The sequence below is a fragment of the Dermacentor albipictus genome, chromosome 1 (genome assembly GCF_038994185.2).
Source record: "Dermacentor albipictus isolate Rhodes 1998 colony chromosome 1, USDA_Dalb.pri_finalv2, whole genome shotgun sequence".
In the NCBI taxonomy this organism is placed as follows: domain Eukaryota; kingdom Metazoa; phylum Arthropoda; class Arachnida; order Ixodida; family Ixodidae; genus Dermacentor; species Dermacentor albipictus.
In genome coordinates, this window is record NC_091821.1 from 233,121,514 (window position 1) to 233,146,004 (window position 24,491).

Genomic DNA, 24,491 nt, shown 5'->3' on the forward strand with positions numbered 1-24,491 from the left:
GACTGGCAAACCACTTGTAGGCTGGAGAAGGAGCGGGGGGGGCGCTCGTGCACCTGCTTCATTGTCGGATGCCCACCTGCTAACCCCGGCGGCGCACAAACTTGTTGGCACGTAAACTTGTTGCCTCAAACTTGTTTGCTCGGCCGCTTCTCTGGAATGCGCTTTCCTGCTTCTGCATTCCTCAATTAGCTGTGCTGCAATCCGATGTGGTCTGGGGAACTCGAAGTAATCGCAGGAACCAGCTCCATATCTAACAACAGTAATGTACGCCTGCTGTACAAATACCTGAAGGCTCCAGCGCCAGGCCAAGGGGCACGACTACACCAGCTGCATGCGCAGCGAAGCTGATCAAACAAAATAATCAAGTATTAGGAGGCTTGTGCATTCACCTGAACCAGCCAACCATTGCCTCGTGAGCCTAAAGAAATGCAGTAAATAATAATAAAAAAAAGGAAGTGAGTAAAAAACGAGCGCTCCCTGCACAATAGGCGCTTACTTGTTTTGCATCTGCCAAGCCACAGATTTACCTCATAGCATGGACATCGTACTGTGGTCAATATTCACGCCACCAAATCTGCATACTATCTTTTTTTTGTATAACTTACAGCAGTTGGGAAATAGGAGCAAGGTGCATATTTTTGTGTATTTCAGATTTTTTTTTCTTTTCCTTTTCTTTTTTTGCTCTCAGTACTTATACTAAACATGGCAAATAATTGCTTTCATTCATGCACCTTGGGGTGCTTCTTTGAAGTTTCACATAAAAATTATCGATAACTCTCCGGGCAATAATTTCAGTTTTACTTTCATTCAAAAGACCAATTATCAGGAAACAATTTAGTGTATGACTGTATACGGTGCGACTAATGCGTCTTGAAATATAACGATAAGATGTAAAAGCATCGAAAATACGCACATCTAGCGGTATGGAAATAATTAAATTCATGAAGGAGTTGTTATTATTATTATTATTATTATTATTATTATTATTATTATTATTATTATTATTATTATTATTATTATTATTATTATTATTGATGTTGCTGCTCATAGAGCTTACGCCAGTGCGTGTGCCAACTTTTGTCAGCGCATGCTGCGCATGCTTTTTTTAACTCGTTGCGCGCACTAAACGCGGCGTGCTTGCCATATTTTTTCAATCTGTGCCTAAAACAACGCGCATACACGGAAGACAGGATACTTTTTTTTTGCCTCTTCGGTCGGCCGCCTGCTCTGCGGCATTCCTAGACCTTAGTCTTGCGGATGATTCTGTAGCATATTCGTCCCAAAAACAGCAACGGGGAACCCGGCTGTTGTTAGCCTTGACCTTCGCACTCTTCATAACAATGAATTCACATAACTCGTCCAGTTCGTCATATTGATGAAGTTACGGCGTCTGACCGTCGCCATTTTTCACTGTTTGTAGCCCAACAAACACATTCTGTTGAAGTGCCTAATGCTCTTTTATTGACGTTCACCGTGCCAAGCCTCACCGATTAGATGTGTATATACGTCTGCATCATTATGACGATTTACTAAACGTCCTGTCGTGGCGTTTCTCAACTACTCGTCCGCCAGCAAATTTCTCATCTCCACTTGGTTACGTACAATACGTCGATATTTATTTTCCAATTTATATATTTAAAGCCTGAGGCATCATGAAGACCGGCAACATTTCTATCTACCTTTAGATGGCTAATGGCCTTCAGACAAGATATACCTAATTGTCTCCCTAGTATTTTTGAATACTTCGCGTTCTAAGACAAACTTCCCTTTAGCCTCATCATAACGCTCAGCGCGCGGATACCGGTGAAGCCTTCGAACAATACACCATGCTTATATCGTAGCTCTTGCTGGCCTGCAAATTCCTGTATAAATAATGTTTGTATAGTTGGTGGAGGTTTTGGGTGCACAGGAAGACATTTTAGCAGTTCCATCTTCCAGTTGGTGGGTCTTACTGTCCAAAAAGGGGTGGAAAATCTTGAACCAGGAAAGGGCGTGGGCATCGCAAGTGTTTCACCTTTCGGTGGATAGGTCTACTATTCTGCGGCCATGCAATGAATGCCAGGGAATAAGAAAAAGAGAAGGATGACGCAAAAAAAAAAAGCTATCGTACGCTCAAGAAAGCCTTCCGGTCCTTGGAAAGCATTTTCTTATGCAATACCTTTGTCTTTCCCCCAAATTATGTCGCCTGCGGGTGCCACGTGCAAACGTCTCGATTTGTTGGAGTCTATCGCTGTTCCGTCGCTTGTTCAGAGGAACAAAATGTGGGCGAAGCTTGCCAACGACCTTTCGTGGCATCGCACGCAACTTGATGCATACACTCCGTCCGCTGCTTTCGAAAACGTCCTTGAGTGTCGCGCATGCGGCTTGCCGGGTGCTGACCCTGTCACTACGTCTCCCCCTTTCTGTGGCCTGCGGCCTTCTTTTCCTCAGATCCGAGCGTCGCTTCATGTTGTAGTCTTCTATCAGGAGGCACTGCTTTCATTCATTTAAATTTAATAATACAGTTGGAACACTTGTAATAGCGAAGGCCAGTGAATGGGCAGCCCCTACACATTGCACTTGACGTAAACGCATTCGTCAGAGGAAACGTGCATTCTCCTTGGCTATCGAAATTACATCTCGCTCGCTCTTAAAATAGTTTTAAAGATTTGTTAAACTATTTGAGCGGGATATATCAACCTCCAATTCGTGCTAAAACTGTGCGGTTCACTTCGCGTTACCGCAGCGTTATTCGGAGTGCCACACGAGTTTCTACAGGTGATGTAGATGTTATGGTAAGCGCCGTCATCACAGCGTTGTACGTTACGCATAGGATTAGGAGCCGCATTGGCCCCAGCGGACTTGATTGGACAGAGGAATGCTGTCTAATCAAGGGAAAAGTGGTCTGGTCATATTCGGCAAAGGCTGTGGAAATGTAATTGTCCGGACCAGCTTACGTTTTCTGTAACATAGCCTTGTAGGAAACATTAGTACTCTTAAGCATGAGGTTATTGCTGTAAAAGTATAGGACGTATTGCATTATTTTTCCCCACCTGCAGTTGATCCTCCGTCGTCCTTTACACTTGTTCTCTATAGTCGTCTTCCGCGTGGTCACTTAGCACCTTGCGCGGTTGCTGAGCGCCTTTGAAGAGCAATATTAAACTTCGGATACTAATCTGATCGACCTCCCTTTGCGTTTCCTGTTTGTGCTTTCTCTCTCTAAGCGAATTTTCGCTTTCATGCGCCCTTTCCTTGCCCGAACAACGCTATGAAATCTCTTAAATGGTTCGCTGTTTTAGGGAAAAAAAACACACACATACTTTATTACTATCAACTGCGTGTGTACGCGCTGGTCCGTCACATGGGAATGAAAGATATACAGGTCAATGTAGAGCAATTACTCGGCATTTGTCCATGGAACAGTCTCTGGCATAAACACCTTCGTAGACCCGCATTGTCCAAAGTATTTTCCTTGCAGACCCGCAGCCAGCTCATTCACAGGAAACGTCCACTTGCTAGGCGCGCACGTGCGACGTCGCAGGGACCGGGACGAATGTGCGCGTAGCTGGGCCTCCGCGACCACTTGGACCTCCGTCGTGCCTGAGCTTGCGAGCGCGCACAGGGTCACTGAACTCGGCCGCTTATCCGCCACGGTGCTGGGTTGCCACTGCCACTCCCGTTTATGCCCTTCGAGACTGCGTGATTCGCACCGAGCTCATTGTTTTTCTGCGGCGTGTACGCTGGCGAATCGTTCCATTGTCTTGGAGCGAATGTCTCGACGAGGTGGCCTAGACGTGCTCGATGAAGACTTCGCAGTCGCTGGCGGTACCTGGCCGACTGCTGGAAGACCTGACGCTCGCACCGGGCGCGGGACCGAAGAGCGACGCCGAGTCGGTCTTTGTTCGCGGGAGGGTTTGGCTCGTCTTGGTCTCCCCCTCGTCCCGGGAGCTCTTGCCGAACGTCCGGAAGCTGAGCCTCTGGCTCGACCTGCCTATTGTGTCCCTCCGAGGCGTGGTCGACGACCTTGGGATGGGTGGCGGCGTTTTTTCTCTCTCCTTTTTCTTCACGGAGGGACTGTACCTGCTTTGGAAGAAGTTGTTCGCCTTGGCGCGCCGCTTCCGCGATGACGACCGCAGGCAACTCTTGGGCAGTGTCTTAGAGCCGCACGAGTACACCTGCACTTTCTTCCCGTCGAGGTACTGGATGCAATTCGAGTTGAGATAACCCTGTCCCAAGGCGAACGCTGCAGTTGGCGTCATGTAAGCGCCTTCTTCGTTGGTCGAGTGGCTTTTCGTCAATGACAAGTAGTTGGCGTATTGCGTCGTTGTCTGTTTTGGCTGTAAATAGGGCACAGAATTGGCGAAGTGCTCCGATTTAACACGTCGCGGTGGCTTGCGTGTTATGGTCAGGTCCTCCCACGGTGAGTATTGCAAGTTGGCGGACTTCTGTGTCGAGGACGGCGGTGGAGGAGGAGGAGGGGGCGGCGGTGGTGGTGGGAGCGGGGAGCGTGGTGGCGGCGGTGTGTGTGGCGTTTCCGGCAAACTCCTGGGCCTTGACCTGATGGTACTGTTGCATGTTTGGCGGCGAGAATCTACCATTGGCTCCGTGTCTTCGTAAGCCGAGTTGTGCACTGGCACTAGCAACTTTACAGAGTTGTCGCTGCTGTGGTACGAGTTGTCCTTTTCTGGGGTACCACGGTTTGCGGCGTCAGCAGGCTTCAGCTTGTTTTTGACTTTCCGAAAGCAGTTTCCGAAAGTCTTTCGCGGAAAGCAGCAGCAGATAAGAGCCACCACAACGGCTGTGGTGGTTGTCGATACTGTGGTTACAACCGCAATGGTTTTAATTGGAATAGCTTCGTTGGCGGACTTGGTGGTTGTTTCCTTGCAGGTCATTGTAAGCTGACCGTCGTCTGTCTTCGCTACTGACAATAGGTGGCTAGGAACCTGCTTTGTATAGCCGGGCACTTGATCCATATTGTCGTCGAGCACGGAATCCATTGCGATCAGGCATATGTCGTACGCTGTGGAGGGATCTAGGTCGGAAACCGTGTATGAATAAGTGCTGTTGTATTTGCCGTCGCCGTTGCTGTCGGATATTTGTATTTCCGTGAAGTTGTGGCTTCCGAACTTCCTGACTAGGATGACCCACTCGCGTGGCAAAACTTGTTCTTCAGTCACCTTGGCGAGCACGGAGCGCTTTGAAAGCCCTTGCAGGGCGGACACCCTCCAGCGCACAGTGACCGACCTAACGGAAGACCGCATGGCGAGCAGTATGGTACGCGCTTTCTTCTGGTGCGGCAGCGGTGACGTCACCTGCAGGTTGACAGTGACTACTGACGTGGGCAGCTGGGTCGCGGGCGCCGCCTGGCGCCTGGTGCGACCAGTGCGGCACTTCTTGGGGTCCATGAGGTACGGCACTAACGGTGGCGACTGCTGCTGGATGCCGACGCACACGACGTACGCCGTGTCCGGCTGCAGGCCGCCGATGATGTCCGTGAAGACGGCCTCGTCGCCCGTCGTGTGCGTGCCCTCCCGGCCTCGAGGATGGGCAGTCATCATGTATGGGCTGCTGCTTTCCTTTCGGTACAGCAACGTCCAGCGCAGACCTGCACCAGTAAATGCAGACGCGTGTCACACACTTCTACTGAGAGAAATAACTACGTCTCACACATTAAACGCTGATCCAGCCCAAATGGCGAGACGATATAGAAGCTGTGAATTTCTGGCGATGAGCGATGCTCGCAGAATCTTCTTTATTTGTTAGTTTATTTGCTTGTTTTTGTGATCCAGACAGCTTCACCAAAATGCAATAGACGATGTACGTTTTAATCTTATCATATGATTTAAGGTGAAGAGTGTTCAGATCCTGCGAACATTATATATCTAACCGAACATTGCATCGTTAGGACGCCCTTCTCTTTTGTGTGTTTAGTCTCTCCTTACTTGGCGGTGTCTCCTGAAATCTTGGCGTATTGGGGTTGTGGTTTGTTTTCAGTTTATGCGAGCAGTATCACGCAACGAAAACCTCCAGCGACGCGCATTCTATATATACTCGAATTTATTTGGCGAACTCTACCTCTATAGAAGTTGCGTTTAAAGGCGGTGAACTTCTTGAAGAAAATTGCCTGCCCGTTAGTGGTTTCAATAGGCACTCGATTGGTCCTTCGAAAGGATTGCGTGATCACAATTTCCTGTGTGCCGTCCGGATCGCTTTAGAAACGTGTGATTGATCGCCGTTCTTGCGTTTGCTGAGGTGTTACGCGCCCCATTGTCCCGTGTTCAACTCACTAGGTGCTTGTCGGAAGTACCTGCGTGTTTCTTCTGACGTGCAATAACGACACTTGATCGAAGCGCCACTTTACTACTGAAAAGTGGGATAGCCGGCACTTATTTAGCTTAAGAAAAATCAAACGTCATACACTGAGGGCATCACCATACGGTTCTGCTACCCTTGCGATGTAGCGGGCCGAGGAAAAGAGAGTAGCTACCTATGTACGTTAAGAACACTATTGGTTTCTTTTTGTGCGCATGGCGCCGTCCTAGACATTAAGTTTAAAGGTTGAGAGGGGCGAAGTTCTTTTATTACTCACAGCATTGCCGACGTTTCTTCCTCTCCTGAGAATGCAGTCTAAGACTTCAATCGCCGAGTTTCGTGACCATAGACCTTTCACTGTGCACGCTCCATCAGAACTGATCGCGTTTGCGCGAGAAGCGCACAGTGTTGCTATAGGGATCCGCGGTATACGGAATCAGATTGCTGGCCTTCCTCCTTCGCCTGCAGCCACTTACGCGTGGTGGGGGGAGGGGTGCTTAATGGTGAAGTGGTGGTGCCTCCGCGATGCACTTGATTGATCGGCAGAGCCTCTCGGAGTTCACGTAAGGGACGCGCGCACGGAGAGCGTTTCGCCGCGGGGATGACAAAACCTCGCGCTCCTCGAGTCGGTCCGCCCGCCCGCTAATGAGAGCGCCGGCGCGCCCTTGGCCCAGGGGAGCGGGTGCGCAGCGCTCTACATTGTCTCGGCCCGCTTAGCATGCTGGCGACGGCGAGGGGCCGCTGGGCGGCGGCGCGTAATTGCCGCCGCTCCTCTTCGCGCCGCACACTGTGCAGGAGACGAGAGCCGCCGCTGATATAATGTGCGCGGAGTCGTACGAACTGTTCGCAGAGCTTCTCTGCGACGCGTGGCGGCTCGAACTGGGCTGCCGCATCGTGGCCCATCGAGAGAGCTTGATGGACACCCTTGTGGGTAGCTGCGGTCCCGCGCTTGCTTCGTCCAGCCCTGCCTGCTCGAGTGTCTGGTCTTTCCGCCTGTTTAGCCTACAAAGTTTTACACTTTATTCTGCCTGTTGCGACTGCCTCTGTTGTTTCGCGGTGACGTGTGCGACGAACCTTGTTGTCTGGATATTTTTGCGCAGGTATGCGGGTGGAAGTTTCCCTCAGATGGAATATTTCGGTGACATTTGAAAGAGCGGTTAAGAACGTAACTCACATGTTGATCGAGGTAGATAAATACAGACAGAAAAGCGCAAGTGCTTCAACATTCTATACGCTGAAGCTTATTTGAGGTGCATCTTGTGTAAACTGATTTTTCCTTTTGCCACTAGTGCCGAAAGTATGACAAAATCGTGGCGACAGGTCATTGACTTCGGCACAGCATGAACGTGGAGGCTGATAGAAAACGAAGTCACGCTGCGCTTGGCGCCCCATGCGAATTTAGACTCTCCGGCACCGTATAGCCAAGACTTCCTGAAGGTGAAAGGCAGTGGAGTGAGCAGAACCACCGGTTTCTCCTGCTCCAAACACGGTGCGGACACCCCACACTCAAATGAGCACCCTTCAAACGGCGTGGCGTATATATAATAGGTTTACGAAGTGTTGCGCGTGCTACTGCGCATTTCAGGAAACGCAGAACACTGCACACGCGTTTCCTCACGTCCTCAGAGTCGAGTCTTCTGTCCGCGCCCCATGTGTTCCACAGTTGTAGCCGTGCGGTTAGCCCCTGTCTTTTTTTTTTTTTTTTTTTTTTGCCGCCTCACAGCAGCCAACGGAGCTAGTATGCCTGTCGACGCTGAGGAGACAAGCATGACACTTTCGTCGTCGATGCTGTGAACTAGACAGCTTGCGCAAAAAAAGTGATCACTCCGTGAAAGGAAGTGACGCGTCATGCTATGGCACAGTTAATAATGTTGACTAAGCTAAGACCCGAGAATAAGTGTTTATAACATGACATGTATTACAATTAACAACATGATACCAAAGTGTACCCGCACCCGAAACAACGTACGTTACGTTGTCACCTGTCTTTAGTTAATTGGGGTGTCCACAAAGTGGTGGAGTGTCTGTGCGTTGTTTGTAGCTGGCACGAGCCCACCGTGCGCGAAGTGTGGGCCCAGCCTATAACTTAACCATTTTCAGAATTTGTTAGAAGTGTGACTTCATAATCTCGGAAGCTGCTCTCGAAGAACACGAGCCTATGCAGGTGTTAAACTGTACCACGAGTGCGAAACGAGGCTTCCTCTCATCGCGAATCCTTTGCACGCCCATGCATACCTTTGTTGGCGACGCTCCAGGTGACCGTGAGGCTGGTCTCTAGGCTGGTGAGCGCGAGCAGCGCGTGCTCGCTGAATCCCCGCAGGCGGTACCCGTAGAGGCGCGTCAGGTTGCCGTGCCAGCACAGTGCCTCGGGCGTGATGGAGCTCAGCGAGCGGCCCCGGTATGCTTCGGGGCTGGCGCACGGCGGCAGCCGTACGCGAGGCGCCGGTCCAGACTGCAGCTCTCGCAGCCACAGCGCCCCGCAGTCGCACCGCATCGGGTTACCTGCAGTACCAGCAGATGCGCGGTGGGTCGCGCGCGTACCGACACTGAATTCGGGACCGTCTGGTAACATAACGCAGAATTGGTTGCAGGAATGCTCTGCGTTAACTACGTCTTCCACTTTGCGTTTATGTGCTTTGTTTCGCGACAGACGCTTTATTGTTATCTCGAACGGATCCCGGTTTTTTCCGCACACGAATGACAGGGATAACTGGGTCAGTACTGACGGCGATGTTGATTACATGTTTTTTTTACTTGTTTCTAAAGCGAAGGCATGATTGTGAACGCAAGTCTACATTCCCTAAGGTCTGCGGAAATTAGGGAAAGGCGGAAAAAAAAAGCGAAGCGAATGCAGTTGGCCATCTAAGAAGGCTGAGGATAAAAAAAATAAGCAAATTATGTGGTTTTACGTGCCGAAACCACGATCTGATTGTGAGGCACGCCGTAGTGGGGGACTCCGGATTAATTTTGTCCACCTGGGATCCTTTAGCGTGCACGTAAATATAGTACCACAGGTGTTCTTGCATTTCGCCCCCATCGAAATGCGGCCGCCGTGGCCGGGATTTGATCCCGCGACCTCGTGCTTAGCGTAACAAAGGTTGGGGATCGCTCTCGAAAAAGAAGTAGGAAACAAGATGCAGCGAGACAGCTCATAACAGCAAAGAAGTGCAGGCGAGAGCTTATCTTCACCGACTTATGCTACGCGATTAAGTCTTCACCGCGGATATGAGGCGCATGCTTTTCCACAACACACAGATGCGACTGCCCGGCACGCCGCGATAGACTAACGAGCACTGTATGCGTGGCCTGTCTCCACAAGCAAAATGTGTCTGCGTAGTGCGAAGCCAGTATCGACGTGGATGTCGACGTTGAAGTTGATGCCTACCCATTTGCTTTCTGCGTCTTTTTCTCTTTTTTCCCTCTCCACGCGTTAGGCGCGAACGCTCTCCCGAAGGCGCAGCTGCGCTTTTTTTCCAGGGATACACCGCTTTGATGGAATTGCTAATTTCCCAATTACACGAACATGGCCATGCGCTGTACACGGAACCTTCCCGGTCGCATGGTTTAACTAACACCCACATTTCACCTAATGTAGGATGTTTCGGCCTGCTTTAAAAGTTGACCGAATTGTCGAAACGTTACTAAATCTTATTTTTTGGCAAGTGAATTAACATTATGCCATTGCGCGTACGCCTATACATTTTTCTGACTGCAGAACAAGGATATACATACTGGACATCACTTCAGCTGCTTATAAACGATATGGAACCATAGAACGACGGTTAAGCAACAGCAGGGTATAGCTGAGGGCGGGAGCAAAAGCGAGATAAGTAAAGAATGCTTCCACGGCGGCAAGCCAGAGGGATGCCAAAGGAGAGAAAAAAAATGATGCCTGCCGCGGCTGTCTCGGGAGTGGGCGCATTCGGGGCGTGCTCGGCCCGTGTGTTTGCTTCTTCGTTGTTGAGGCGAAAGAAAGCAAAGGCACGCAGCCGGTCGACGGTCCTTTGTAATGTAGCCTGTAGTTTGTCGCGCGAACCGGTTGCGGAGCGAAGAAGAAAAACGAAACAAAGGGCCGCTCCTGCTGTTATGGCAGGAGAAAAGCAGGTTAAAGCAGTTGCGTAATGCAGCCTAGCTGTGCTGTTCGCGTCCGACTAAAGCGTGCGCCCCTCGGGGACGACGGTTCTCGTTTCCCCCCGTCTTTGCGCGAGGGTTTCAGAACAAGCGTGCCTTCCGTGACTGGCATCTAGCTTCCGATGACGAATTGGTGTCTTCAGACGTCTCGGAACATGCGGGGGCCCCCCCTTTCGTGCACTGCGATCGGACACGGTCTGTCCAGGTTTGCGCTCGGTGACATGCGAACAGCTGACTGAACTTATGTGCTGCGGGGCCGCCGCCCACGAAGGTCGACGAGGCCAATGCTCATCGTGCTATTCCGTTCGCATCGTTATTGTTCCCAAGTTGTGCGATGTCCTGAAATCGATCATGAGTGCACGTCTGCTGATGAACAGTTGAGGTCTTTAGCGCTTGGCACTTCATGTGCTGAGGTTTAGGAAAGGCGGATAGCAACAAAATCATCACTTGGGATAAAAGGTCATGCGCAGGTTCTGCCGCCTGTAACTATAATAATAATGGCAACATTGAGCCATTCAAATTTGTCCGCCTTCGACGCTCTGACGAGTGCAGTTTACAAAGTTGCGAAATCTGTTTCTACACTGATTTTCTGCAGTCATTGTGAAAAAATTCTAGGCCCTAAATCAAAAATTCCAGTCCAGTCACTAGAATTTAACTTTCTCTCTCAAATTCAACAAACTTCATTCAAATCGGTCCTGCGGTTGTCTCAAAAGCATTTCTGCGTTTTACATATATTTGAATGGGGAAATCGGAGTTGGTCCCGAGACGTTAAAGCCGTCGGGCTGCTATTGGTGGTCCTGCTCGCAAGCGCGAATATCATTCGCTCAGGTCAAATAATTGCGTAGATCAACAACCAACAGTGAACACCTACTGCTGGAAATAGGTAATTTCAAATTTTAACGTTGCGGTGCGTCGGGAAAGACTCTCCGTCTAAGTGCGCGTGTGTGTAAGAGAGACAAGGTGTGTCCGTGGATAAGCGATGGTCCAAATATGTTGTATTTCAGGACATTGTTGTGCCATTACCACAAGCCCGGATCCCGAATCTGCAAGATGCAGAATCTATCCTGCGAGCGCCACAATTCTCCCTTCACCAGTCAAGAGGCTGCGCCTTCGTGCGGGAGAAGCCTCGGCGAAGCAGCGTGTTCAAACGTGTTCGCGTGTGCCCGACAGTCCGGCGCCGCACCTCCCTTGCCTGGAGGACACCGCGCGCGCGAACTTTGAACCGGGTGGCCAGCGCGGTCGCTGGTTGGACCCCTCGGACGACCGTCGTGTGCTGACTTTGTATTGGGCCGTTTGAGTGACAATGGGCCTCGGGGATTATAAAAGCAGCGAGACGCCGCCTGGAAAAACAGGATCCGCTGACCCCACCTGGAGAGAGGGTCGCTCCCGACTGGGGTGAGATGTGTCACGCGTTTTCGCCGGACGCCGTCGTGCGAGAACAGTCGCGTTTGTGTGAGCTCTCGGCCCCAGTGCCGATCCGTTTCTGTCCTGTATGATAACCTGTATATAATGTATAAAGTCCCTTTTGTTATTCTCATCGACGCCAGGCTCGGAGTCTTCGCTACCAACGCTCTGTCACGAAACGGGTGACGAGCGCTACGGGACCACAAAGCCGTTATCGTGGTGCAGCGGTGCAAGTTCGTAACACTGGTGGCACCGGGTGGGAGGTCGAAACCCTGGTGCAGCGGTGAAAGTTCGTAACACTGCTGGCACCGGTTGGATGTCGTAACACTGGTGGCACCGGTTGGATTCCATAACACTGGATGGCAGCTACGGGATTGACCGGCATCAGCTACCTCGGCGCGGTGAGTGCCTGAAGTTTACCTCTAACACCAGACTTTCTCTGACACAGGTTATAGTAGCTTAGGGAAGGATTTGGTGTTGCATTGTGATAACCTTGTGTGTTTCAAGCCTAGTAAGAGTGTTTTGAAAACTAGGGGATGCTGAGGGGGTAAACAGGGCAGTGTGTGAAATACTTGCATATGTCTTACTAGTAGTGTTATAGTAGCGTACGGCAGGTATATTCAAAAAGGGTAAACAGCAGGAGGACAGTGTGAACGATGGAGAAGTACAAGGTGAAGGAACTTCTCGAAATTTGTGAGGAGTTGGGCATTGAGTTGGGCTCAACCAAAAGAAAGAATGCGATCCTTGAGGTCATGAGGACTGGGGACGTAACGGCTGAGGAAGCCGCAGAGGCCTTGGCGGGTATCAATGAACGTCGCGAGGAGGAAAAGAGGGAGAAGGAACGTTGCGAGCAGGAAAGGAGAGAACAGCAACGTCGCGAGGAGGAAAAGGAGGAAAGGAGAGAACAGCAACGTCGCGAGGAGGAGGAAAGGAGAGAGATTCGTGAGCACGAGCTTAAAATGAAAGAGTTGGAGACCCGAAATAGCTCGCCAGCGCCTAGTCTCACTTCTAATGTTCCAAGAATACGCGATCAACTTCCACCCTTTGTCGTCGGAGAGGATATGGCCAAATACCTCGTGAAATTTGAGCACGTGTGTGAACGGAATAGCATTGAGCGATCCCTTTGGGCACAGAATCTGTTAGCGTTGCTTCCTGGGGAGGCATCAGACGTAATAACTTGCTTATCGAAAGAGGCGTTTGAGAGCTACAGTGATGTGAAGGAAGCGCTACTGCGGAAGTACAAATTGTCGCCCGAAGCTTTCCGGCAGAGGTTCCGGTATGCAAAAAAGGGTAAGGAGTCGAATGTTGACTTCGCGTTTCGTCTAAAAGCCGACTTGGTGGAATGGCTGAAGGGCGAAGAGGTTTACGACGACCGCGACAAAATTGTCGAATGCATCGCGTTGGAGCAGTTCTACCGTTGCATTGATGAGGATGTCCGGCTCTGGCTGCAAGATAGGCTAAATGAGGTTAAGCTAAACAAGGCAGCAGAGTTAGCGGAAGAGTATTACACCCGCCGCAGCTTGCACAGCAAGGCAGTGCGCATAGACAAAGCAGATAGAAGAGATGGGTTTTACGGGAAGCCCGACGAACGGAAGGAAATCACGCGTCGCGAGTTTCGGGACGACGAGTCCCTTCCCAAAGAAACTGTAAGGGATGGACAGAATGCATCTCAGAATGATGACGATGGTCCGAAACAGCGAAACGAAATGACGCGTTCTTTTGAAAAACGGAGACCGTTAACCTGCTACAATTGCAAAAAGCAAGGGCACATCGCTGCAAGCTGCCCAGAGAGAATTGCGTTTGCAACGATACAGGAAACTCACAAAAACATACGTCTATTGGAGCCCTATGTGCAGGAAATTAAGGTAAACGGCAAGAAGTGCCGTGCACTTCGGGACTCTGCAGCAACTATGGACGTTGTTCACCCGTCTTTCGTCTCCTCGAGTAATTTTACGGGAGAGTGCGTTAGGATACGGCAAGTGGCCGAGAAGGAGAGTGTCTGTTTACCGATCGCAACGGTTATCATTGAAGGAGAGTTTGGAAAACTTAACACCGAAGCCGCTGTGTCAGCCGCCCTCCCGGAGCAATTTTCCTACCTCTTCTCCAATAGCTCGGAGCAGCTGCTGAGGGATCAGGGCAAATCATTCTTTGCCGACGTGGCGTACATGGCCCCCACGCGATCCAAAGCGCGCCCGCTGTCGAGGGAACTTGACTTAGCGTCGGTGAGCGAAAGGCGGTGCGGCACACGGACCGATCACGGTAACTTGAGTGGCGAGCAGTCACGGGAGAGGCAGAGCTCGGAGGCTGGCCTAGGCGAGCGGGTCCTGGAGGTGAGTGGGAGTGACGCGTGCAGTGCTAGCCGCGATAGAGACGCGACGCCGCAATTAGGCGACGCGGGCTCCACACTCGCTCCGGTTTCCGCCAGCTGGCAGGAGCAGGCTGCAGTTGAAAGGGAAACTCGGATTCGCGAACAACAGGAAGATTGTTCACTAGCCGATCTGAGGAAGAGCGTCAAACGGGGAGTGAAAGAAAAGGGGGTTTCATTTGGCAAGGAATCTGGCTTATGGTGCCGCCGCTACACGGATAAGCAGGGTCGCAAATATAAGCAGCTTCGGATTCCGCGAAAATATCGCCGGGAAAAATGAATGACCTCATTTGCTTCCTCAGAAGTATGTTTTCGGTCCAAAGCGATTTCAAGGGGACCATTCTATTTGTCATTATTATTGCTGATTAATAATTGTTTCTATTTTGTTGCGTTGATAATTTGAAAACTGGTTGTTTGAGCCTTGTGTACTGGATCGTACACCTGCCTCCTGTTGCAGCGGGAGAAAAAAGGGGAAAACAATTTAGTTAGGTTGATTTGAATTATGGCCTTGTCTGGTGTTTGACGGGAGACAGAGGGCACTTGTTCGTGTTGGGTGTTGCCTTTTGCCGGTCGGTTTTGCAAGCTGCAGAACGACCAAGCGGGACCAGTGGCGAGAAGCAAGGTCTTAGGAACGACCCGAGCGGAGCTGGTCAAGGTGCCTTGGCGACGACGTGGTGAGCAGAGCTCCTGTCCTGGCGAGTCGGACCTGGGCACGTGAGGTTACCTGGCGTCCCGACACTGGACGTCAACTAGGACGAGCCTGACGAACGTGCGCGCCTGGCATCCGAGCCACGTGGAGGCAGCTCGTCTTCCCGGCGCCTTATCTGAGGGCGGGGATGCTGTTGTGCCATTACCACAAGCCCGGATCCCGAATCTGCAAGATGCAGAATCTATCCTGCGAGCGCCACAATTCTCCCTTCACCAGTCAAGAGGCTGCGCCTTCGTGCGGGAGAAGCCTCGGCGAAGCAGCGTGTTCAAACGTGTTCGCGTGTGCCCGACAGTCCGGCGCCGCACCTCCCTTGCCTGGAGGACACCGCGCGCGCGAACTTTGAACCGGGTGGCCAGCGCGGTCGCTGGTTGGACCCCTCGGACGACCGTCGTGTGCTGACTTTGTATTGGGCCGTTTGAGTGACAATGGGCCTCGGGGATTATAAAAGCAGCGAGACGCCGCCTGGAAAAACAGGATCCGCTGACCCCACCTGGAGAGAGGGTCGCTCCCGACTGGGGTGAGATGTGTCACGCGTTTTCGCCGGACGCCGTCGTGCGAGAACAGTCGCGTTTGTGTGAGCTCTCGGCCCCAGTGCCGATCCGTTTCTGTCCTGTATGATAACCTGTATATAATGTATAAAGTCCCTTTTGTTATTCTCATCGACGCCAGGCTCGGAGTCTTCGCTACCAACGCTCTGTCACGAAACGGGTGACGAGCGCTACGGGACCACAAAGCCGTTATCGTGGTGCAGCGGTGCAAGTTCGTAACACTGGTGGCACCGGGTGGGAGGTCGAAACCCTGGTGCAGCGGTGAAAGTTCGTAACACTGCTGGCACCGGTTGGATGTCGTAACACTGGTGGCACCGGTTGGAATTCCATAACAACATATCACTTTCAACCATCTCTGGATTACGCAGTGTTCTGCACTACTTTTTTTCGATTGTAATGTTTTTCACAGCGCAGATATTTAACCTTCAAGTGAACTGCAAAAGTGAACATATTTTCGCCTTTTTCTTGGAACACTACTTTCTTTCCTCCCTCTCCCCCTTTATTTCTTCAAGTCAGACATGTTTGTACGGCAGTGCTGTGTCGCGGGCATGGTGGTCGCACGCAGATCCTAAGTCTTCTCTCCCGGGCAGTTGCGCGGTGAAGACAAGACCGCCAGCTATCTTCGGATGCTGGATTCTTGTTTCTCTTCACAGCTGGGCTTCTCTTCGAAACATTCGCTGGCTTTCCAACGACCCAGCGGTTGATGGTTTCGGTCGCACTGTTAGCTGCACAATTTCGAATTTGGGCTCGTAGTGATTCGGCAGCGTGTGCTGCTAGCTCGCTGTCGAGGAGAGAACGAACAGCAAATTTTAGAAGAAAAAAAAGTGCATTTGTGTGTGTTTGTTTGTTGGGGGAGGCTTTGCCATTCCCAGTGGTGGCACTTTTTTTGGCTCCCTGAAGATGGCGGAGGAGGTGTGGGGGGTCGAGCTACATTTTCAGCGCTCGGTGGCGGCTGCTCGACCGTGCGCGGATGTGTGCCGGCGTAATAGCACTCGCTCACGTTCTGCCGCCACCGTCGCGCGCGCGTTCTTTGTGTTCGTGACACGTTTTGCCTGAGGGAGGCTGTCGTTTTTGGCCGCGGCGTTTGCGTCTCGCCCGTGCGAAGCGTCAGCGATGCCCCTGGCCTGCTTCTCGCCGCCGCTCCCGCGCAGCTTTTCCCTGGGCGCCGCCACCGGCCCTCCTCGCTCTTGGACAGGAGTGGTCGCCGCCGCTCGCACTGCGCCCTGTTGCGTGCAGCAATTGGAGACGCGGTTGTTAGGGGCCGCTGCCGCCGACGTATACTTTCGTCCTTTCGCCGGCGTTGTGGAGAAAATCGGCATATCGGGCGCTCCGTGCGGGCAATTTTCGTTCGATGTGCTCGACTCGCTGCAGTGGCAGCGGTGGCAAGCCACCATTGGGCGGCGGCCCTTGTCTGCTAGAGCACAGCGGCCGCCCTTGTTGCGACTGGATGTTCGTAGAGTCGGGTAGCCCGAAGCGGGTCACTTTTGCTTTTTTCGTCTCAAAGCAAAACGAACAAAGCGCGGGATGCGCCCTTTGAGCACGGCGACCCGCTGCTGTGAGCGAACGCTCTTGCCCCGCGCCAGAGCGTGCACTGCTGCGTAACCGGTGCGGATTGGGATTTTGCTGCGCAGTGTATCGTATGCGTTTGCTTTACTTTTACCATCCGAGTGGCTGTAATAATAAACTCGCAGTCTAACCGTGGACGGTTACGATAGGCGCATAATTAAATCGTTGAGTGAAGAGCTGTGTATGTCAGCTGAACGGAACATCTCCAAGATGTCGCAATGCGGTAATACGAAAGCTCCCATCTCGCTTGATGTTGATATCTTTGCCGTTTAGCCGTAACCATCGAGAGTAATTTCGAGCGCCACTTCGCTGGCTGTCGTCTGCTGCCACAGGTAGTTACATCTCTGAGAACTGGAGCGCAGGCAAGCGGCAGCAGAGCCGCAGCAGAGCCGAAGGCACCTTTCTTGCAGAGTTGTGACGATCCTGGGGACGCCGCATGGCGCCCGGCCGGATATGCTTTTGCGCGCTTCCCCAGTGTGGGCTCCTCTAGAGGCCCCCCCCCTTCTCTGAAGCGCCCCCGTCACGTTCAGCCCTTCGATATGCGTGCAATTCGTTAGCGCATGCAGATATCCCGAGCGGCAGTTGCTTTTGATGCCGGCCTGTCTGCGAAGCCGGGCGGCTCATCGCGCCCGGGGCAAGGGTCCTTCCTGGCTGTCAAGCTCTCCGAGCTCGAGGCGTCCGTGATAGAAAGGTAGCTCGCCCGCGGGTGAAGGCTGAGGCCTCCCATATAGCTAACCGCGCGCTTTCTGTGCAGCCGCCGGTTCATTTCCCGTCGGGGGGAGGGGGCTTTTCTGCAGGGCGTCTTCCTCTCGGCCGACCTCTGCTGTCTCCGCCAGGGCTGATGGAAAGCCCGACGAGCCCACATCGCGCTGCCTAATGGGCTTCCCGCCCGCGTGCCTCGAGCTTTAAAGGAGAAACGCAACGATGCCAAGGTTCTTAATAATAGCGCTCTTGCAAGCACCTCTCCGAGACTGTTTTTTTTTTTTTCTCGTTTATGATTCGGATGCAACGCCGTACATCACGTTTTGTTTAGTGGAACATTCGCATTGCGCGGGCTACTCACTTGTTTGCCTCATTTACGGCTGACAGCGCCTCATATCTTTTGGGCATCACGCGAAAGTATCGTGTTATATTTTGTGCTGTTCCTACATCTATTCCCTTGTCTGTGCCCTGTAGCGTCTGTCACACTCCCGAGACAATAGCTCACGTACTTTGCGTGCGCCCTCAATATGCGGCCGAACGAAAAACACTCAAATCTACTGTTGACTGCTTGGACTCCCGCCCCTTTTCAAAAGAAAAGATTTTGGGCGCGTGGAGGAGTGTTGACTGTGCCCAACGGGCCATGAAATCACTTTTGAACTTTCTAAGTGAGACTGGTTTAGGCGCTCGCCTCTAGAACCTGCGAGACGTGCAGTCCGTGCGAAATGTGTTTGCGCAATAACTTTTTGTGACAAGATTACTTTTGCGTGTATTGCGTCTACAGTGCGCATCCGCATATTGGACAACGTGTATATAGTATCTCATGTTAACATAATCACCCGCCACCTACCTTTCCCTGTGTTTCCCACTTTCCCAGTGAGGAGTAGCAGGCTAGGGAGATTAAAGAGAATGCGAAGAAATCGTTGGCCGACGAATTTAAATCACAATGTTTCGCAATGTGCGCACCTCTACTCTACGCATGTTTGTATATTTTTTACATATTTAAATCTGTGCTTAATGTACCGTTTGTTTTTGCTTTTTTGTATTTTTTTCGTATCACTTGTATGCCAACTGCTTAAGACTCACCTGCCCTACGTGTAATCAACCAATTTTGTACCGATATAGGAGGTCCCCCTGACAGTTTTCACTTTGGGACCTCCTCCTGTAACACTTATATGCTAAGGCACTTATGTATCTTTATGACGTGACAATAAATTTCAACTGAACTTCTATGTTTGCACCAAGCTCTCAATTTGACATAATTTTAAGATACAAAACGTTACATACTTGTATTCATAATTGGTGTTGGGGAAGGCGGGGCAGAGCACCACGCTCTGCGGTTAGCGCCACATGCATAACTCCGTGTGGATTAAGGCGGTTAATTCCATGCTTTATTACAAGGTGTTCTCGTATGTCTGTTTTTACTGAATTAATTCTTACCACTGGCGGAGTCAACACGACAAAGCGGCGTACAGAACTGGATATATGTCTGGTTGACGGTGGCTCCTGTCACAAGACGTGCTCCCATGGCGCCTGTCGTTGGAGCACTTAGCGCACAAGAATTGTGTGTGAATCAATGCCCGCATAGCTGATTAAGTGCGTTCTTTGTGCAAAGATTGAAAACAATGTGCAGCTCATAGTCGCATTTACCGCACGGAGCCTGACTTGTGACTTCGTGTCTCAAGAACTTGCACATTACGTAGGTAGGTTGCAGCAAAAGTAGCGTTGATTAGCATATTTGTGTCGTTTTTATGTCCCACGTTGCCCGTGTGATCTTCCACGGCAGCATATCATTGCTTATCTAAAATGACCCTTCACTTGTCTGCTTTTCGGCGATATTTTGCTCCCTTTCTGCACTTCGGGTTTTGGACGAATGCGTTCATAATTTTGTAGCTAATCGTTGACGCTATATGACGTAATGTAGCTCATGTTGCTTAACGCCCTCCACTTCGCCTGAGCGCTATAGCTGTGGTAGAATTGTTTCCCTTTTTGGTTCTTACGAAACAGTGAAAAAAATCCTAGAGGTGATTATACCGTGCGCTGATGAGAGAAAAAAAGTGAAGCATCTGAAATTCGACGTCGCTGTAAAGGGCTGAGCTGAATGTTATAGACACCTTCCCATCGATGTTTTCGAATGCTTAAATTGTGAAATGAGTCACACAGAGTAGTTCGCTGCGCAAGCGTCTATAAACATGATGAGTCAGATAGTCAAAGCCGCACACTCAGTCGCAACATGCTCCGCTAACTGGTTATTTCACGCCGCACGCCTAATCTTTAAATGTTTGAGCTTACTCGCAGTTTCCGAATTCCGAGATCTTTCCTGGGCAAGTGGGCGCGGGAGAAGTAACACTCCTGGGTAATTTGAACATGCAGTGATATCTGCAATTAGTGAAACGTGGCAGTCTGCAGTAGCTCATACCTGACAGGTCCACGTTGCTTTCTGCCGGCGGGATGCTGTAGAAAGGCACCGCTTCGAGTTGGTTGTTGCGCGCGCTGAAGTCGGTCAGGTTTGGCAGAAGCGCGGCGCCGAAGTTTGGCAGCGTAGTGAGCGCGTTGTCGCTCAAGTCGAGCTCCCGGAGCCGCGCGAACAGTCCTCGGTGCAGCTGCTCGGGCACTGTGGCCAGTCGATTCGCGCCGAGCAGCAGCCGCTCCAGGCTGCCGGCCAGCGGCGCCACGTCGAAGTCCTGCGCCGTCAGGTTTTCGGCCAGCTTCATGGACAGCTCGGCGTGGTCCCCTTCCGCCGCTCGGGCGCCCGTCACGAACTGCGGGTCCACACCGAGCAGGTTCCCCGAGAGGTCGAGCACGCGAAGTGCGCGCAAGCGCGAGAACACGGGGCCCTGCCGAAGCACCGCGATAGAGTTCCGGGACAGGTTGAGCACCTCGAGACTGCGGAGCGTGCCGAGCGCGTACGGCACGGAGTACAGCGAATTCTCGGACAGGTCGAGCGTGGTGAGCCGCTGCTCGAGTCCGGCGAACGCGTCCGGGAAGACGTGCTGCGTGTGGCATCGCACGAGGCGCAGCGTGTGCAGCGAGCGGTTGAACTGTCCGAGGAAGAAGGGCAGCTGCGGCAGCTGGCTGTCCCAGATGGCCAGGCTGCGCGGCTGCAGCGTCTGGTTCAGGAAAGTGCCGAAGATTCGCAGCGACGTGAGCACCTTGTCCAGGGTGGTGTTTGAGCACAGGAGCGCCTGCTGGCCATGGTCGTAGCTGCAGCCAAGCGCCGGGAGCTCTGCCAGTTGCGACCGGCCCCTGGGCGCCGCCACCAGCAGCAGCAACAGCAGCAAGTAGACGAAGCCGTTGCCGTGCGGCCACCGAGTCTCCATGCTGACTTCAGCCCGCAGCCGCCGGAATCACGGCTCTCCGCGGCCCGTCTCAGGGCCACCATTTTGGCCGATTCTGCGCACATCGAAAAAGACGCGCACATTAGCCACTCATGCCGGTATTATTGTCTGGCTATTGCCGCCGCTTCGAGGTGCGTTCGCTATATATAATGTTGCTGGTTCGCCCCCTAATCCCTCTTCCCGTGCTATTCATATGTATTATCGGGGATGGGTGCTGTGGCACATTGCGCGTTTAACTGCACGTTGCAACCGCGGTCATAATACACTGATGCTGGTGAATACGGTGGCTTGGTTCCCGCGTTTTTAATTTTTTTTACAGCGAAGCTGTTAAGTGCTAGTTCCCCCAGGATGGTGCCCCTGTGTAGACACAGAACTTCCCATCCGTGGGCCGATCCTGAAGATAGCGCAATACCGGCCCGACCCGCGGCGGAGGTGAAGCAGGCGTTAAGCGGTACGTGGGTCGATCCCGAAGATAGTGCAATGCCGGGCTGACCCGCGGCGGAGGTGCAGTTGGCCATTAAGGGGCCCACATACGCTGGTCATCCTTCTTGTGGAAGACCACTGAATTTTTTTTTCTTTTCTTGCGGGAAAGCTACACTTTGTGTTTCTAAAGATTCTACGCCCTCGCGGTCACGCTGTCGTATTCTCTCGGTGCGCGTATCGCTGCGGGCTAACTCATTATGCGAAGCAAGTTCCCACTGCGGGGCCTCGTGGAGCAAGCGCGGGTACATAGTGCCGCATTTGACCAGAATAGGGCTGCGGGGGTGCTGGCAGCTTCCTGTTCCACCGTCCTCCTCCGGGCTACATGTGCCGGCTCGGCACTGCGGCACCCCGCGCGCATCTCGACCGACACGTGGAGCCGCATACGCGATGTCCGCGCCGACCAGGCTTTGAATGAATCGTGAGCTGAAAGTGAGCGCGCTGTGCGTCGGCGTCTGCACTTGCACACAATGGGAGCGAGTGTGTTGTATGCCTTTCGACCGGAGGGCGTTGCGGCAGCTTATCTGCGGATCGCGCGCTCCTCGTGGTCTGCATTTCGTACCGCGTTCGTGTTTTCTATAGATAGCCTTGCTCTCTCGCACACGCGGGCTTTTGAACGCATTTGCAACACAATACAGCTGGAGATAGCCCCCGCTTTACTGTTGCGGCTTTAGAGAAGGATTACTTTCTTTTGACGAATTCATAAATTTAAGACTAACTTACGTTCAGCATGTATGCGCAATGAAAGATAATGGCGTGTATGTGACTTTGTTGGATGTTCTGCTTGTAAGGGGTATCACTTGCGTAGGAGTATAAATACGCATTGACGGAAACGTACGCACACTTTTCAATGTGCATGGCGCAGTGACTGCGTGGGCATTAGAGCGAGTCCACCATAGCCGATTCTTTTCGGCTTCTGCCACTAGTGGGAACAAATGAAATTGCCCAGAAAAGGTCAAAATTGCTTGGAGAAAACATTTTTTTTTTTGGTAACTTGACAAAAGTACGCTATAAGCCTGTTAATTACGTGCGCCTACGTAACAGAGAAGCAGAAACGGTGCTCTTGCTGCCAGGCGAGTTGTCTGGCACATTGTTAATTAAACGGACGAATTATTTTGGTCTGTGTGACAACCCTTTTTCTTCATTATCTGTTAACAGCGCGGCGTAATCATACTTCATATAAGTGAACTCTAGGGCATTTCGTTATCAGATTGTGCAAAGGCTACTCTAAATTTTTTTACGACGTTGTAGGGCTTTATAAAACATCACAGATTTCTAGTTTACGAGATCCGCGTGATGTTCGTACCACGTCCAGCTTCCACATTTGAAGTCTGTTTGCACTTTTGTCTTTTGTGGCCTACAGCAGCCATCAGTACGCCTGTTGTACGCTTATATCTTTCTTTTTTTGTTATTATTTTGTTTTATTCGTCCAGTTCAAACAACCGGTTCGATCGCGCCGTTCACTAACGGAGAAAAAGAAAAAAAAAAGAACGATCTGGAGCAGTGGAGCTGCTCGTATAGAAGAAAGGCGCGTGCGGTGTAATTTCGTGGCACCGCCGACAGCATATACTATTAGCACCGCCGCGCTCATAATGATGTCGATGACGCTCCTGTTCAGCATAGCCGAAAATGGGACGGCAACAACGCCGCGGAGAAACAACGGCCGCGGCGCTCCTGCTTGCCTCTTTCAAGTGCGGTCGTTGTCTTTTAGCGCCGTTTCTGCGAGAAACGGCCGACGCTCCGGCGTCTGACGCTCCACTGTATTGGGCGGTTCCGTAAAATTGCTTTCTCTGTGCCGTACCACCGTCTCAACTCCGTTCGTCAAGCTTTCTTCTGCGCGCGTGCTCCTGTCTGGCGTCGTCCTGAGCAAGCCAGGTTTTTGTATCGCGTGGCGGAGCCGCGTATTTCTCTCGTGTAGGCCGCGTCACCTAAAGTGTATCAGCGGCCGCTTCTCCACTGGCACAAAGGAACAGCCTGCTAGGCAACCGCCTCGGACAGCGGCGACCTCTGACCCTGGCAGGCCCTTTTTCAGGCCGCGCAATGGATCGCCGCGCTATTGTCGTCCCCTGGTCGTGGCGCGCAAAGAGCGAAGAACAAAAATGTAGCTCACTCTATAAAGAAACAGGTTGAGGCAGTGTCTGCCACGGAGAACGCATAGAGCGCAACGGCAAGCTCTGCTAAGGTGGCCCGAAAGGAAGGGAGAGCAAAATTGTGCCAGCGAAAGCGACGCACATTCAGTGGCCGCTGAATTCGGAACGCTTAAAATGCCGTCCCTGCGCATATACAGCAGGGGGTTCGTTTTCCGGCGAGCTTGTTGGCTGCGTTCAGTTCCGCCGAACGCGGTCGAAATATTCGCTCATCGCTGACAGGTTCCCGTAGCGTCGCGTACCTTTTCTAAAACTTGAACACAGATACCTTCTTCGGCTGGGGCCGCGTTTTTTTTTTTGTGTGTGTGTGTGTGTGTGAGAAGCAGCAAGAGAGCGCAATAAAATGTTTCATATGATAAGGCCTTGCGAAAACTGCCTTCGTACAATTAAGGGTGTATGTGTGGCAGCGTTCACCGTTTTAGTACACTAGGTATATTTTAAACATGAACTGGTGTTAGTTATCGCTGTTATACCATAAATAGCAAATGTAAATAATCCCGCAAACACTTATCACTTCTGATTGTTACGTCGCATAGAAATAAATATTTTAAACTATCATCTGCGCATTTCTTACGGCTTCCAACAAACGTTTTTCTCTCATATATTTCTTGCTTGGCGAAGCGATCTTCATGCTAAACCCCGTCATGAAATATAACAAAAATAAGGCCAATAATTTGTTTTTCTAATTCGTGTAGAAAAAATTGGCGCTGGAGTGTACATAAAATTTTGTGTCTATATGATTCGCACTCCTCGAGATGCATGTTTTGCAGGGAGAAACGCCATATTGATGATGAAGTTGCCAACTCGACACCC

General features: G+C 51.6%; 2 protein-coding genes across 3 annotated transcripts in view; one reads left to right on the plus strand and one right to left on the minus strand.

Moving 5' to 3' along the window:
- Rab3GAP1 (RAB3 GTPase activating protein subunit 1) overlaps positions 1-24,491 on the plus strand; it is a 310,097-nt gene that overhangs the window by 186,657 nt on the left and 98,949 nt on the right. The window lies entirely within an intron of this gene.
- Positions 3,273-24,491, minus strand: part of LOC135897266 (uncharacterized) — a 71,952-nt gene continuing 50,733 nt past the window's right edge. The window contains exons 2-4 of the mRNA XM_065425860.2: positions 20,133-21,106; positions 8,527-8,793; positions 3,273-5,584 (exon numbers count right to left, since the gene is read on the minus strand). Coding sequence (XP_065281932.1) covers positions 3,768-5,584; positions 8,527-8,793; positions 20,133-21,033 — 2,985 coding nt within the window. The 5' untranslated portion in view covers positions 21,034-21,106 and the 3' untranslated portion in view covers positions 3,273-3,767. The remainder of the gene's footprint in view (positions 5,585-8,526; positions 8,794-20,132; positions 21,107-24,491) is intronic.